This window comes from Chiloscyllium punctatum, chromosome 42, assembly GCF_047496795.1.
Source record: "Chiloscyllium punctatum isolate Juve2018m chromosome 42, sChiPun1.3, whole genome shotgun sequence".
In the NCBI taxonomy this organism is placed as follows: Eukaryota; Metazoa; Chordata; class Chondrichthyes; order Orectolobiformes; family Hemiscylliidae; genus Chiloscyllium; species Chiloscyllium punctatum.
In genome coordinates, this window is record NC_092780.1 from 34,972,847 (window position 1) to 34,989,091 (window position 16,245).

A 16,245-nucleotide genomic window follows, 5' to 3' on the forward strand; every position below is an offset into this window, starting at 1 on the left:
TGATAATGCAAAGACAGGAAGGAAAAGTAGTCATGAAGAGGATGCAAATGGATATATACAAGTGTTAAGTGACTGAGTAAAAAAATTAAAGGAAGGAGTATAATGTGGGGAATTGTGAGGTTGACTACTTTACCAGGAAGAGTAGAATTGTAGCATATTGTTTAAATTTTGTGTCTTTTTCGATCTTAGAATGACTTCCAGCACCTATTCCATGAAAATGTACCTTCCTTTAAGGAGGGCCGCTGGCTTGATGTAATGCAGGCTAGTTTGAACTTGTGTTTCTCATAATATTGCATCCCCGGCTCAGATTGCTCTTCCATGCTGTTATTTTAAAGATTTTCCTCCTTATCATATAAGATTTGTAACTTTACTCAAGAAACTCCAAATTGCCCCCAAACATCCTTCTTCTATAAGAACCCTGTAACTTCCCAGTGTTGAAAATGTGTTGCTGGAAAAGCGCAGCAGGTCAGGCAGCATCCAAGGAGCATGAGAATTGACGTTTCGGGCATGAGCTCTTCTTCAGGAACTTCCCAGTGTGACTAGTTTTCAACTCTTTCCCCACTCTTCACTGTTTTTTCCGTCCCTGCACCTCTTACCAGCTCTGAGCTGAAACATTTCTACTGCTTCCACAGGTGGTGTTGACTGCCTCTCAATTTACCCACCTAGAATCATAGTCATAGAAATGTACAGCATAGAAACAGACCCTTTATCCAAGTCATCCAAGCCGACCAGATATCCTAACCTAATCTAGCCCCATATGCCAGCATTTGGCCCATATCCCTCTAAACCCTTCCTATTCATATATCTATCCAGATACCTTTTAAATGCTGCAATTGTACCAGCCTCCACCACTTCCTCTGGCAGTTCATTCCTTGCAAGCACCACCCTCTGTGCGAAAAGGTTGCCCCTGAGGTCTCTTTTAAATCTTTCTCCTTCACTCTAAATCTATACCTTCTCGTTCTGGACTCCCCCACCATTGGGAAAAGATCTTGCCTATTTACCCTATCCATGCCCCTCATGATTTTATAAATCTCTGTAAGGTCACCTCTCAGCCTCCGACGCTCCAGGGAAAACAACCCTAACCTATTCAACCTCTCCCTACAGCTCAAACCTTCCAACCCTGGCGATATCTTTGTAAAACTTGTCTGAACGCTTTAAGTTTCACAACATCCTTCTGATAGGAGGGAAACCAGAATTGCATGCAATGTTCCAAAAGTGGCCTAAGCAATGTCCTGTACAGATGCAACATGACTTCCCAACCCCTATACTCATTGTTCTGACCAATAAAGGAATACATACCAAATGTCTCCTTCACTAACCTATCTACCTGCAACACTACTTTCAAGAAACTATGAAGCTGCATCCAAGGTCTCTTTGTTCAGCAACACTCCCCAGGACTTTACCATTAAGTGTATAAGTCCTGCTCTGATTTGCCTTTCCAAAATGCAGCACCTCACATTTATCTAAATTAAACTTCATCTGCCACTCTTTGGCCCATTGGCCCATCTGATCAAGGTCCCATTGCATTCTGAGGCAACCTTCTTAGCTGTCCACTCCACCTCCAATTTTGGTGTCATCTGCAAACTTACTAATTATACCTCTTATGTTCACATCCAAATCATTTATATAAATAATGAAAAGCATTGGATACAGATCTGATCCTTGTGGCAGACCACTGGTCACAGAATTCCAGTCAGAAAAACAACCTACCACCACCACCCTTTATCTTCCACCTTTGAGCCAGTTATGTATCCAAATGGCTAGTCCTCCCTGCATCCCATGAGATCTAACCTTGCTAACCAGTCTACCATGAGGAACTTTGTCAAACGCCTTACTGATATCCATATAGATTACATCCAATGATCTGCCCTCATCAATCCTCTTTGTTACTTCTTCAAAAAACTCAATAAAATTCATGAGACACGATTTCCCATGCACAAAGCAATGTCAACTATCCCTAATTAGCCCTTGCCTATCCAAACACATGTAAATCCTGTCCCTCAGGATTCCCTCCAACAACTTGCCCAGCATCGATGTCAGGCTCACTGGTCTCCATTGGCTGACTGTGTCTTCTTAAAGGAAAAATATTCTTTAAGTGTGAATTCAGTTTTTTCTGAAATTCTTTTCCCCTGGGTCAAATGCATTTTTTCACCAATGTTCTCTTGACGTATTTAAGCAATGATACCATTAGACTATAAGATCATAAGACAAAGGAGCCGAAGTTAGGCAATTCATTCCATCGAGCCTGCTCCGCCATTCAATCATGACTGATAAGTTTCTCAACTCCATTCTCCCACCTTCTCCCTGTAACGTTTGATCCCCTCGACAATCAAGGATCTATCTATGTCTGTCTTAAATCAATTCAATGATCTAGCCTCCACAGCCTTTTGTGGCAATGAACTGCGTAGGTTCAGCACTCTCTGACTGAAGAAGTTTCTCCTTATCTCCATTCTACAGGGTCTTCCCTTTACTCTAAGGTTGTGCAGAAAGCTCCTAGTCTCTCCTGCTAATGGAAACATCTTCCCAACATCCACTCTATCCATGCCTTTCAATGTTCTGTAAGTTTCAATTAGATCCCCCTCATTCTTCTAAACTCCATCAAGAATAGACCCAGAGTCCTCAAACGTTAAGCCTTTCATTCTTGGGATCATACTTGTGAACCTCCTCTGGACCCACTCCAGGGTCAGTACATCCTTCCTGAGATATGGGGCTGGACACTACAAACAACACTCCAAATGTGGTCTGACGAGAGCCTTATAGAGCCCCAGAACTACATCCCTGCTTTTATATTCTAGTCCTCTTGAAACAAATGCTAACATTACATTTGCCTTCCTAACTACTGACTCAATCTGCAATGTTACCTTAAGTGAATCCTGAACTAGGACTCCCTTTGCACATCATATTCTGAATTTTTTCCCCATTTAGAAAATAGTCTATGCCTCCATTCTTGCTACCAAAATGCATGACCTCGCACTTTTGCACACTTTATTTCATTGTTGGTCATCATGTCTTGTGTTTCAGTGCCAACTACTGACAGCTTGTAGATGGGTACAGGGTTACCACTAGTCAGCCTTTCTGTGCTGAGTCTAAGGGACCATCTATCTAGCAGTAGTAAAAGATAAACTACCATTGAGACTTAATGAAAAGAGGCACTTGGCTTTACAACTAGGTGTAGTTTTTTTTCATGACAGGTCCAAGTTACATTGACTAGTTGGGCATCATTATAAAGATGATTAGAAGCCAGAAACTACACATCCATCTCCACTGTGACCTTGCAGTGGACTACTTGTTTTCATTTCAACATTAACAAATTGGGTGGAGCTTAATGCAGCATCGATGTTAACTCTTTCAGAACTATTACCTTAAATACAATGGACAAAATGAAGGAAAAATTAGAAACAAATAAATGGTGCTTTTGTGAGAAATCTGAGGAGGGCTGAAAAGTCAGAGTTCGACCTCAGGCAGTCTAAATCATTGATCATCGTCTACATGCTTGTATTCTTTAATTTAAGTCAAGTCCAACCCACAACAGCATAATTTGCATCACAGGTAGGGGTCCCTAATCCACCCCAGAAGGAACAGGGATTGAAATCACGCTGTTACCATAAATCTGAACCAAACCAACTAACCAGTGCCTCAAATAGTCTGAGTTGCTGTATTTTAAATGTTTGTTCTGGCCTGAAGTTATGGATAATGATAGTAGGGACTCTAATTTCTCTCCATCACAAAATAGTCCAGGAATCTCTCCTGCCCCTGCTGCCTGCGATTGGTAAAATTTGGAAGCAGGTCAGTAGTAGGCAGGTTTGTCTACACAATGAACAAACCTTCCATTCACATCAACTCCTGGAGTGGGATATTGACCCAAAGCATCTGGCTCAAAAATAGAGATGCTAGCCAATGTGCCATAAGACCTATATCTACAAGAATGTATAGCTCAAGGCCTTTGTTTGTCTTAGCCCATTCCCTCTGAAACAAAAACCCAAAATATATTCAAAGCACAACGCTCACCAACACTTACCAACTGGAAGAGATTTTCCCAGTAGTCTTGGGTCATGAGACGGAATAGTGACAGAAATGCCCAACTAAAGGTATCGTAGCTGGTGTAACCATAGTTTGGATTTCTCCCAGTCTTAAAACACATATAACCATCAGGACACCTCCTGGAAATGCCAGCAAATAAACAATTAGAGAATCAGAACAATACTAGGCAGTGATGATATAATAGTTACCACTATCAACAAATAATTAATGGTTTTTAGACTTCCCAAAGGATTCCACAAATGCAGATGATGCGTTGGCAAGTGTGAGATAAATGAGGAAGTCTCACATAAAACAACAAGACAAATAGACAAGTCATCTGTTACTGTGGGGAAGATTCAGGAATAATATTGCTCTGGCCACTGAGAAAACTCGCCTTCTTCAAATAGTACATTTGAATCTTTTCCATCCATTTGAGCAGACATTAGAGAAAATTACGTGTTTGCTGGGAAGTTCAATTAAAAATAAAAGTGCCGGAAATATTAGAAATATCTCAAAGCATCTGTAAAGGGAGAAACAGAGCTATTAAAAGTCATATTTTACTCAAATTGTTAACTCCTTGTGTCTCACCAAAGCTGTGGCCTGATCTGCTCAGTATTTCCAGCACTTTCTATTTATAAGCAGGGAGCAAAGTTTGTCACGAAAACAGAAATTGCAGAAGAAACTCAGAAAAAGCAGAGTTAACATTTCAGATCCAGTGACCCTTCTTCAGAAATGCTTTTTCTCCTTAGATGCTGTCAGACCTGCTAAGTTTTTTCAACCAATTCAGTTTTTGTTTGTTATGGACCAGACCAAACCCCCTCGAAATATATTAAGAAAATAGTCTCAACCCTAACCTTTTCTTATTTAAAAGGTAAGTGTAAGGCGTTGCATTCCAGATACAGTTTCATTGGTCAAACTACTTGACATTAAGCGAAACACACTCAATTTTTACAATATAATTAAAATACAGACAAAATGAAAATAATGGAATTGGCTTAACTGTAACTCTATCGAAATACTTAACAAAATAATAAATGATTCATTAGCTGTTCCAATCTAGTAATGCCCCATTAGCACACCCTTGACAATGTAAAAGGGACAGCACGGTGGCTCAATGGTTAGCACTGCTGCCTCACAGTAGCAGGGACCCAGTAGCAGGGAATGTCTGTGTGGAGTTTGCATATTCTCCCCTTGTCTGTATGGGTTTCCACTGGGTGCTCCGGTTTCCTCCCACTATCCAAAGATGTGCAGGATACGTGAATTGGCCATGCTAAATTGACCATAGTTTTCAGGGATGTGTAGGTTTGGTGCATTCATCAGGGGTAAATATAGGATAATAGCTTAGGGGAATGGGTCTGGGTTGATTACTGTTTGGAGGGTTGGTGTGGACTTGTTGGGCTGAAAGGCCTGTTTCCACACTGTAGGGATTCTATGATTCTATGAAAGGCAAATTCAGCAAAACAGATTGTCTAATGTGCAATTCTAGCAATTCTAAGAAGAGTACCCCAGCTCTGAGCTATTACAGAGAGAGGAATAAGAGCTTCCACATCCAGCAAAAAATCCTGGTTCGGTAGGGGTTTGACCCCACCCATTCAGGCTGCTTCTATTGTTCCAATTACAAAAGAAATACCCAAGACCCCACAAATTGTTTATTTTAATGGCTTCGAGCAGACTGCTCAGTGCCTCTGTCTCAACTTTTCTTCACAAAAAAAAGACAAAGTACACCTCTTTAAGTCACATGTTTCAGATTTTCAGGCTCTGCAGTTATTTATTTTATTTGAACGAAGCTCATCAACTCATTCAAAAAGCATTAGTTCAACATTCTGAACTGCAGTGAAATGCCTATCTTATATTGTGCAGTAATTAATACATTTAAACAGTTACAGCATATGGAATTGAAAGTTGCAGTGCATCTCAAACTGGGACTTGTCAATCTCAACCTAGACCATTGGCAGCCACAGGACCACTGATCATTTCATTTTTGCTGTCTGATTTCAGATTGGAACATGGAGTCATAGAACATAGAACTTAGAAAAGTACTGCCCACGAAGTTGTGCTAAGGACTATTCCTAATCTAAAATAAAATAACCTAACCTACGCACCCCACAATTCACTGTTATCCATGTGCATGTCCAGCAGTCACTTAAATGTCCCTAATGACTCTGCTTCCACCACCACTGTTGGAAACGCATTCCATGCATTCACAACTCTCTGTGTAAAGAACTACCTCTGACATCTCCTCTATACCTTCCTCCTAATATCTTAAAGCTATGACCCCTCGTGCCAGTCAACCCTGTCCTGGGGAAAAGTCTCTGGCTATTGACTCTATCCATGCCTCTCATTACCTTGTATACCTTGATCAGGTCACCTCTCTTCCTCCTTCTCTCCAGAGAGAAAGGTCCGAGCTTATTCAACCTCTCTTTGTAAGACAAGCCCTCCAGTCCAGGCAGCATCCTGGTAAACCTTCTTTGCACCCTCTCCAAAGCCCCCGTATCTTTCCTATAGTAAGGCGACCAGAACTGGACACAATATTCCAAGTGTGGTCTCACCAGGGTTTTGTAGAGCTGCAGCAAAACCTCATGGCTCTTAAACTCTGTCCCCCTGTTAATGAAAGCCAAAACACCATATGCTTTCTTAACAGCCCTATCCACTTGGATGGCAACTTTGAGGGTGCTATTCACTTGAACACCAAGATCCCTCTGTTCCTCCACACTACCAAGAATCCTGTCTTTAATCCTATATTCAGCATTCAATTTCAACTTTCTAAAATGCATCACTTCACATTTATCCAGTTTGAACTCCATCTGCCATTTCTCAGTCCACCTCTGCATCCTGTCTATGTCATGTTCCAGCCCGCAATAGCCCTCGATACTTTCGTGATGCCTCCAACCTTTGTGTCATCGGCAAATTGACTAATGTACTCCTTAAGCACCACATCCAAGTCATTTACAAAAACTACAAAGAGCAGAGGCCCAAGAACAGAGCCCTGCAGGATGCCACTCACCAGGCAGAATACTTTCCATCTACAACCAACCAATTCTGGAACCAGACAGCCAGGTCTCCCTGCATCCCATACCTCCTGATGTTATGAATGAGTCTACCATGGGGAACCTTACCAAATGCCTTGCTGAAGACCATATAGACCACATCCACTGCTCGACCTTCGTCAACCTGTCCCATCACGTCCTCAAAGAACTCAATAAGTATTTGTGAGGCATGAACTGCCCCTCACAAAGCCATGCTGACTGGCTTTAATCACGCTATGCTTTTACAAATAATCATAAATCCTATCCCTCAGAGTTCTTTCCACAACCTTGCTGACAGACGCAAGACTGACTGGTCAGTAACTGCCAGGGATTTCCCTACTCCCCTTCTGGAAAAGAGGAAAAACATTCGCCTCCCTCCAATCCTCCAGTACGACTCCCGTGGAGAGTGAGGAAGCAAGGATCTTTGCTTAGCAACCTCCCTTCTTGCTTCCCGGACCAACCTAGGATAAACCTTGTCTGGCCCTGGGGACTTATCAATCTTAAATTCTACCAAAGTTTCCAGCACATCAACTTCATCAATTTTGATCTGTTCAAACCTGTTTCCCAGTTCCTCAAAGTTCTCATTCACAACAAGGTCCCTTTCCTTAGTGAAAACCAAAGCAAAAAACTCATTTAGGGCTTCCCCTATCTGTTCAGACTCCACGCACAAGTTCCGTACATGATCCCTGACTGGCCCTACCTTCTCCTTGATCATTCTCTTATTCTTCAAGTATGAGTAAAATGCCTTTGGGTTCTCCAAATCCTTCCTGCCAAGCCTTTTTTGTGCCCGCTCCTGGCTCTCCTCAGCCCATTCTTGAGCTCCTTTCTAGTAAGTCTGTAATCCTCTAAAGCTGTGCTAGATCCTTGCTTCCTCCACCTTATGTAAGCTGCCTTCTTCCTTTTGACGAGAAGCTCCTCTGTTCTCATCATCCAAGGCTCCTTAATCTTACCCCTTCTTGACTGTCTCAGAGGGACAAATTTGTGCATCACTCGCAGCAACTGCTCCTTAAACAGTCTCCACATGTCTGTCGTGCCCTTTCTGTGGAACAATTGCTCCCAATCTGTACTTCCCAACACCTGTCATAATTTCCTTTTCTCCAATTAAATATCTTTCTTTGGTAACTGCTCCTTTCCCTCTCCGAGGCTATGGTAAATGTGAGGCGGTTGTCATCACTGTCACCAAAGAGTTCTCCTACCGCGAGATCTGACACCTGTCCTGGCTTATTGTCGAGCACCAAATCCAAAATGGCCAGAATCATTTCAGAACTCAGTATAATTAAACAAAAGGTTAATAACGGTGCAAATAAATGAATGATAACTTTTGAAAGTGATTCAATTATTTTTAAAGTTCTATCATTATTCAGACAGTTGTAAATCTGGTCTTCAACAGATTGCTGGCTTTATGATTAAATTAAAATTATGCTGATATTTTGTTTACTGTCTTAAACCCCACAGTGAAGTAAGTTCACTGCACTACTAGACCGACCATTCCCACTGCCTGATAGAAAAAGCCTGTGCCATAAAGTTGGCAAGCGGAGAGACAACAACGATAAAATTAGCACATCACAATAGTCCTGGACACAGCTTGAATACGTCGTTCCAAAATTCCTGGGATGTGGGAGAGCACACAATGGGCAGCTTGCCCAGATTGTTTGGATAAGGAATTTCAGGTGGAATCCAATACATGGAAATGCCAACGGAGCCTACAATCTCAGAGGGTATGAATAAATCCTCCACTGAACTTTGGAAGGCTATGAGACTGCCAGAGTTAAATTTGTCAATTAATTTGAGAAACATTTATTGCCCTCACGAAAACGTTTCTCCCATAAGACTATGTCAAATAATCAATTGCTTTAATTTCGTCAGCCGCTCTCTCATTACTGTCTGTTTCTCTGGATGGTTGTCTCAGTATGTGTCTCCACCTATCTTCATTAATAAAAACTATTCCATCTCCCACTTTAGGGACAAGGTCAAAATCTGGGGCCTTAGCAGCTCACAGAACACTACCAATACACTTCCTTATCAGAGCTGTTATGTTTCTGAGAAAATATTAAACTGAGACCCAGTCTTTTGCTTCAGTAGTAACATTCATATCACACAAGTTCCACATGATGACCGTCCCCAACTAGAGAAAGTCTAACATCTCTCTTTGATATTCAATAGCATTACCATTGCTGAATCCCCACTGTCAACATACTGAGGGTTATCATAGATCAGGAACTGGACTATCTAACTAACTGAAATGAGGCATCTACTGTTTCCATTGCTCTTGATGTGGTCTCCTCTAAGTTGGGGAGACAGGACGCCAACTTGCAGAATGTTTCAGAGAACACCTCCGGGACATATGTACCAAACACCCCCACCCAGCCTGTGGCCAACCACTTCAATTCCCCCTCCCACTCCACCAAGAACATATAAGCCCTGGGCCTCCTTCATTGCCAAATCCTAGCCATCTGATGCCCGGAGAAAGAACGCATCATCTTCTGCCTTGGGTGGGACCCTTCAACCCACACAGCATCAATGTTGATTTCTCCAGTTTCTGCATCTCTCCTTCCCCCACCTCATCCCAGATCCAACCCTTCAAGTCTGCACTACCTTCTTGAACTGTACTACCTGTCCATCTTCTTTCCCACCTATCCACTCCACCCTCCTCTCCAACCTATCACCATTACTCTCACCTGCATCTACCTATTGCCTTCCCAGTTACCTTCCCCCAGCCCCACACACCCTCCTATTTATCTCTCAGCCCCCTTCCCTATCCAATCCTACATTCCTGATGAAGGGCTTATGTCCGAAACGTCAATTCTCCTGCTCCTCGGGATGCTGTCCGATCTGCTGTGCTTTTTCAGTGCCACACTTTTCAACATATAATTACTGTGGTTACTTGGGCAGGTCAAAGGCTGGAATTCTGTGATGTGTGATTCATAAAAGGCACAAGTAAGGAGTGTAGTGGAATATTCGCTGCTTGCCTGAATAAGTGCAGTTCCAACAGTACTCTGGCAGTCAACACCAATCAGACAAAGCAGTCAACTAGGATCAGCCTCCATATCCAAGGCTCCTTTACCATCACCTTCCACACCCATGACCTGCACTATCTTGAAGGACAAGGGCAGCAGAATGGAAAGATCACCACCAGCATGTTCTCCTCCAAGGTACAAATCATCCTGATTTGATACTTGGTCAAAATCTCAAACTCCCATCCTAACAGCATGGATGTAGCCCTCACAGACAGCATCGTTTGAAGAGGACAGCTTATCACCATTTCTTTCAAGGGTAATTACAAATGGGCAATAAATGCTGGCCTTTGTAGCAATGTCAACATCCCATGAAAAAAAATGAGAAAAGAATCACACTGGGTGGGACTCATATCTTCACTTTTGAATTGAGCAAGCACATTGCTGGTGTCCAAAGTGCTATCCACAATTTTGAGGCCAATGCAAGTGAGGTATGAGGAGCCAAATGATCAAATGTCCCAAAAAAAGCTAATTGGATTGAGGTCCCTAGGATTGGATCAGGGCAACTTACTGAAAGGTTAGTCAGAAGGGGAGGGAATTTGGCAGCAGAATATGCAAATTCCAGACATTAACGGCCCAGTTTATATGGTTTTGCTTTTGTGGGATTCACAAAAATAACTGACCAATTAAATTTGCCAAGCTGCTATAATTCCATCATACCATAGAATTGATCAGAAACCCCATCCAAAAGTGCCAGCGGGTCCCAGTTACATTAGAGATGAAAGGAAGACTATCTCTAGAGAGATAATAACAAGGCAGTAATACTACTGACCACATTTTAAGGCAACTACTGGGCCATTAGCAGCAGGCAAAAGCAGTGAAAATTGGCCAGCTGGGAAAAATCTTTAGAAATTACCAAGGGAAGATTAATTTCCTTTTCATGATGCCTGGACTTAAATTGTCAATTCAACTTAGTGACTTGGTTAAAAACAAACTGTACACCATCTATTATAATGACCTTAACAAAATAAAATTATATTGTCCTTGTTTTGTTCATTATTCAGCTATTTTGCACATCTCTCACTATTTTACTGTGAGACTTAATTGGCAATTGAAAAGGTGGCATGGTGGCTCAGTGCCAGGGACCTGGGTTCGATTCCCGCCTCAGGCAACTGCCTGGGTAGAGTTTGCAGATTCTCCCCATGTCTGCGTGGGTTTCCTCCGGGTGTTTCAGTTTCCTCCCACAATCCAAAGCTGTATTGGCCATGCTAAATTGCCCATAGTGTTACGTACATTAGTCAGGGGTAAATATAGGTCTGGGTGGGTTACGCTTCAGAGGTTCGGTGTGGGCCAAATGGCCTGTTTCCATACTGTAGGGAATCTAATATAATAAAGCAGATTACCAGCCAAGGGGTGCCACAAGTCACTTTACAGTGAATGAAGTACTTTAGAAGTACAGTCACTTTTCTAGTGTAAGAAGCACAGTTAAGATTTCACAAACAACACAAGACAATAATTAAATGATCTGTTTGTAATGATATTCGTTGAGCATAAATGTTGGCCACGACATTAGGAAAGGACCCCTTCCCTTCTTTGAAATAGTGCCGTGGGATAATTTACATCCACGAAGGGGGCAGATGTGACTTCAGACAGTGTTGCACTCCCTCAGGACCAATCTGGAATGTCAGCCTAGAACATGTGCAGTGGAACTATGAACCAACAACTTTCTCAATCACAGGCAAAAGGGTTATCCACTGAGTCACAACTGACAACGGACGTTTAAAACAACTTGATAGCCACGTTAAAATAGCCCAGGCCAGGAATTTACCTCAAATCTGTTAACTAGAAAGCTAAAAACAGCCTGCAGAGGAAATTAAACCCAATTAATCTCCTTTATGTTAAAAGGACATTCTCTGTAAACTTGTGTACAGGATAGAGATTTATGGATAAAAGCAGGTGTTCGTGTCAGATGTCGGTCATATCATCCGCTGGCCTTTCTCTTCTCAAAGATGGTGGGTCAAGCAGCACTTTAATCAGTGCATTCCCGGCATCAGCTGTTGTTTCACTCGTCCGGTTGTTTAATGCTTAAACAATGACCCAGTGATAGACAGGGATTTAAGTTTTCTGCAGGCTAACAATGCAATTGTTCTGGCTGGAATTAAAACAAACAAAAGAAAGTAACTTACCCAGCATCTGTGCTATTCCCACACAGGAGAGCATCAGGAGAACCTTCTAGAAAGTATTGGTTATCTTGATATTGAAAAGAAACACAGGTAATTTAGCATCCCTGGATCACATTGACATAAATAAAAACAAAAATCATTGACATTGTGACACTTAGGTCCTTGGAGAATTATTTTCCTGTTATGATATATGTCCTTTATTGTGCTGAAGACTGACAGGTATCTACTGTTTAGTGACTGATTTATCTTGAAGATTGCACTTCAAAAAAAACCTTAAAGAAAGGAGAATATTTTTCAGCAAGAGAGTGAGGTGTCCGTGTAATTCTCTGCCACTTAAAGCAGTTCAAGTAAAATAATTTAGAGATTGATACAGTTCTTAATGCTGAAGGGGGTCAAATAGTATGGGGAAAATTGTGAACAGGGTATGATGTTCAATGCTCAGTTATGATCATATGGAATGGGGAGCAGACTGAAAGGGCTGAATGGCCTACATTTTCTATGTCTAAAGGTGTAGATTTGGGAGCTGTGGGACCAAGTGGGTTATTCTTTTATTTGATGGTCAGGTTTGACTATTTTCTTTAAATGAATAGTCACTAGTTGGCCACAACATTGCTCTGAAATGTATACCTTATGCTGGTATGTCTGTCAATGGTGAGGGGATACCATAAACTTTTCTGATGGCCCACTTACCCCTGACATGTCTGCAGACGCGCTCAAGCCTTCAGTGATTAGGCACCTCCTTCAAGGATTTATTACCACATCAAGTGGTTCCCCACCACCCCTTTGCACATAAGCACTGTTCCTTGTGGCTACTCTCTGCAGTCCCTTGTCTTAAACCCCTCCCCTCCCCTCTACATCATGAGAACTCCCTCACTTAGCTAGTCCTGGAATCTGGGGTTTAGGATATGGGTCTGCCATAGATATTATCTGATCACTCTGATCAGATAATGCCTCCAAACACAAGACTTCCTGCACTGGAGGTGTTACTGCACACCTCAGAGCAGGAAGAAATTGAACCTGTGCCCCCTACCCAAAGAGAGGGACACTACCACTGTACCCCATTGCAGACAGCTTACATTCAGAGTCTTGGCCACCTCTGTCAAAAGTGGTCTCTAAGGTGAGACGGCCTGGCCAAGTGAGGGGAAGAAATCCCATCTCCAGCCAATGCATATTTTGGGGAACACTGATGGGCTGCAGGGTGCTATGGCACCCACCAACTCATTGGGTATTAAGAATGCTATCCTCGCCATATGAAAAACTCAGCCCTTTGTTTGTACAATTCAAAGCATTTCATTAGTTTACAATAATTGGTACAAAACTCGCATGAATAGCCCATGTGGACAAGGGAGATGTTAGTGAATCATTGGAGTAAGTGTTGTTGAAATTGACACAAAAGCACATTGTAAGAAACTATTTAACATGACAATATTCGGGCCTCAAATTGACTAATGAGACAAGGGATGTCATTCCCCAAGACAAAAAAAGGAAAAAAGTTCCAAAAAATATTTTATGGATTGAGCTGAATTATAGTTGAGAATGATTTAAAGGGACCCAGTACCAAGGGTTGATTTTAGATGAAAGAAAATAATTGGGTTTAGTTATCATATGGCAAGGGAACAGGTTGTGATTATGGCACGCTATTAAAATCTCCCTTATATTTACATTTTGATTATTTTCAATGTTTGCTGAGATGTGGGCATCACTGACAAAACTAACATTTATTACCCATGCCTAACCGTCCTGAACTCAGTGCTTTCTTAGGCCATTTCAGAGGATAATTAAGAGACAATTACATCTATGGCTTTGGGATAATATGTAAGCCAGACTGGATAAGAATGGCAGATTTCCTCTCCTAACCAACATCACAGGGGTTTTACAACAATTGAGGATAATTGTCATGGTCACTGTTATTGAGAATAGCTTTCAGTTCCAGGTTTTATTTATCATGAAAGCAAGCAAATAATATTTTGTACACATATTGAATCAGAATATAGGTAAATGGCATAAATAATACCTTCATTTTCTAGGTAGGTTTTCAAGTCGAATGCTGTATTGATCAGGCTATCATTGTCCATTCCTGACCCACTCTCTATGAAGGTGTAATTATATAACAGCTCTGGAGGGGGTGGCCATATCACACATTTGTGTCTCAAATTTCCCATAAACAGCTGTAGGCCAACAAGTGCAAATACACTCAAACAGAAAACGGTCAGGATCATCACATCTGATAATTTCTTTACTGACTGGATCAGAGCTCCGACAATCGTTTTTAGCCCTAGTGAACAGAAAAATAAGTTGCATGTTAAATTGAATCCTAGCCCGATAACTCTAAATATAAAGGATGTTGAATATCACACTGATCCATTTGCTTTAGTCGTGGTAACAGTAACCATAGAATTGGAACTAATTACTCATTCAAAATTCAATACAAATTGCTTTTAATTGTAGGCAATTTATACTGAAAGGAAGCAGCTTACATTAATTTCTTCCCATTTTTGAAAATGCTGTCAGTGTTTTTATTCAAATGGTGTTATAGTTTATCTTCATTTTCTCCTGTCCTTGAAGCTTTAACTTCATTGGGGACTGTCACAGTTCTATATTACTGCATATAGGGACATCTACTCCTGTCTGATAAAGGTTTTTATCATTGCATTTAGATTAGATTACGAACAGTGTGGAAACAGGCCTTTTGGCCCAACAAGTCCACACCTACCCTCTGAAGAGCAACCCACCCAGACCCATTCCCCTAGATTTACCCCTTCATCAAACACAACGGGCAATTTAGCATGGCCAATTCACCTACCTGCACATCTTTGGACTGTGGGAGGAAACTGGAGCACCCGGAGGAAACCCACACAGTCACAGGGAGAATGTGCAAACTCCACACAGACAGTTGCCTGAGGTGAGAATTGAACCCGGGTCTCTGGTGCTGTGAGGCAGCAGTGCTAACCACTGTGCCACCGTGCCACCCATGTGCCACTGTACCGCCCATGATAGAACCCAGGTAGTCAAAGAAACTGGAGAATGCAGTTGCTTTTTGTCCTTGGAACTGTATATTAAATGTGTCCACTTGCTGTAAGTACCATGTATAAAATGAGTTTGATCCCAATCCACAGAACAAGACAACATAACTATATTATAACCTCATGGCTTCAAGGTGTTTCCATGTGTTTTGCAACCATTGAAGTGCAGCTGCTCTAGTAACACAGGAAAGGTGCAATCTGAAATTGTTTCAATAGATGTATTCCCGACAGTCTCAGAACGCCTGGCCCCAGCATTAAATTCCAGAGGATATGACTGCGTCATATTGCAGCAGAGACAGACAAAGTTTTACACTGCATCAATTAATGAGTCAGGTATAAGGAGTGTGCCTCACGTTTATGTTGTTGTTGAAATGAGGTTGACTTCTGCCTGGTGTCATGATTTGAGTGCCTTCAGAAAGTGAATCCTGGAGCCACACAAAGGGGCAAGAGTTGTCCTGAGGAAGTGGAATTCTCCAATCAGGGTTCTACACTCGCCCCTTTTGCTTTTGTCACTTCTCTACAGCAAGAGTTCATGTCGTCATTTTAGGACTTACCGGATGTGGCGCTGCAATATTGTTCAATTTTATTAAATAGATTTAGGAACTCAATGAGCACCAACCTCCTGACAAATCGAACTTATTTTGGAGTACTTTGTACAGTTCTGGTCGCCCAGCTACAGAAGGATATTGTTAAATTGGAGTGAAAATGTTTACCAGGACTTTGCCGGGAATGGAGGGTTGAGATATAAAAATAGACTGCATAGGTTGGAACATCTTCCACTGGAGCGTAGGAAGTTGAGGAGTGACCACATAGAGGTTTTTTTAAATTACAAGGGGCATCGATAAGATGAATAGCAAAGGTCTTATCCCTAGGGTAGGGGAGTTCAAAACTAGGGGGCACATTTTTAAGGTGAGAAGAGAAAGATTTAAAAGGAACCTGAGGGGCAACCTTTTCAGACAGAGAGTGGTTTGTATGTGGAATGAACTGTCAGAGGAAGTGATAGACGCAGGTACAATAACAATATTTAAAAGGCAATTGG

At 41.8% G+C, this 16,245-nt stretch overlaps 1 protein-coding gene across 3 annotated transcripts in view; it reads right to left on the reverse strand.

Annotated features, from left to right (window-relative positions):
- Positions 1–16,245, reverse strand: part of LOC140465888 (sodium channel protein type 4 subunit alpha-like) — a 195,111-nt gene that overhangs the window by 90,116 nt on the left and 88,750 nt on the right. For all 3 annotated transcript variants that reach the window (XM_072561788.1, XM_072561789.1, XM_072561790.1), the window contains 3 exons: positions 14,198–14,458; positions 12,187–12,250; positions 4,019–4,160 (listed from right to left, as the gene is read on the reverse strand). In XM_072561788.1, coding sequence (XP_072417889.1) covers positions 4,019–4,160; positions 12,187–12,250; positions 14,198–14,458 — 467 coding nt within the window. The remainder of the gene's footprint in view (positions 1–4,018; positions 4,161–12,186; positions 12,251–14,197; positions 14,459–16,245) is intronic.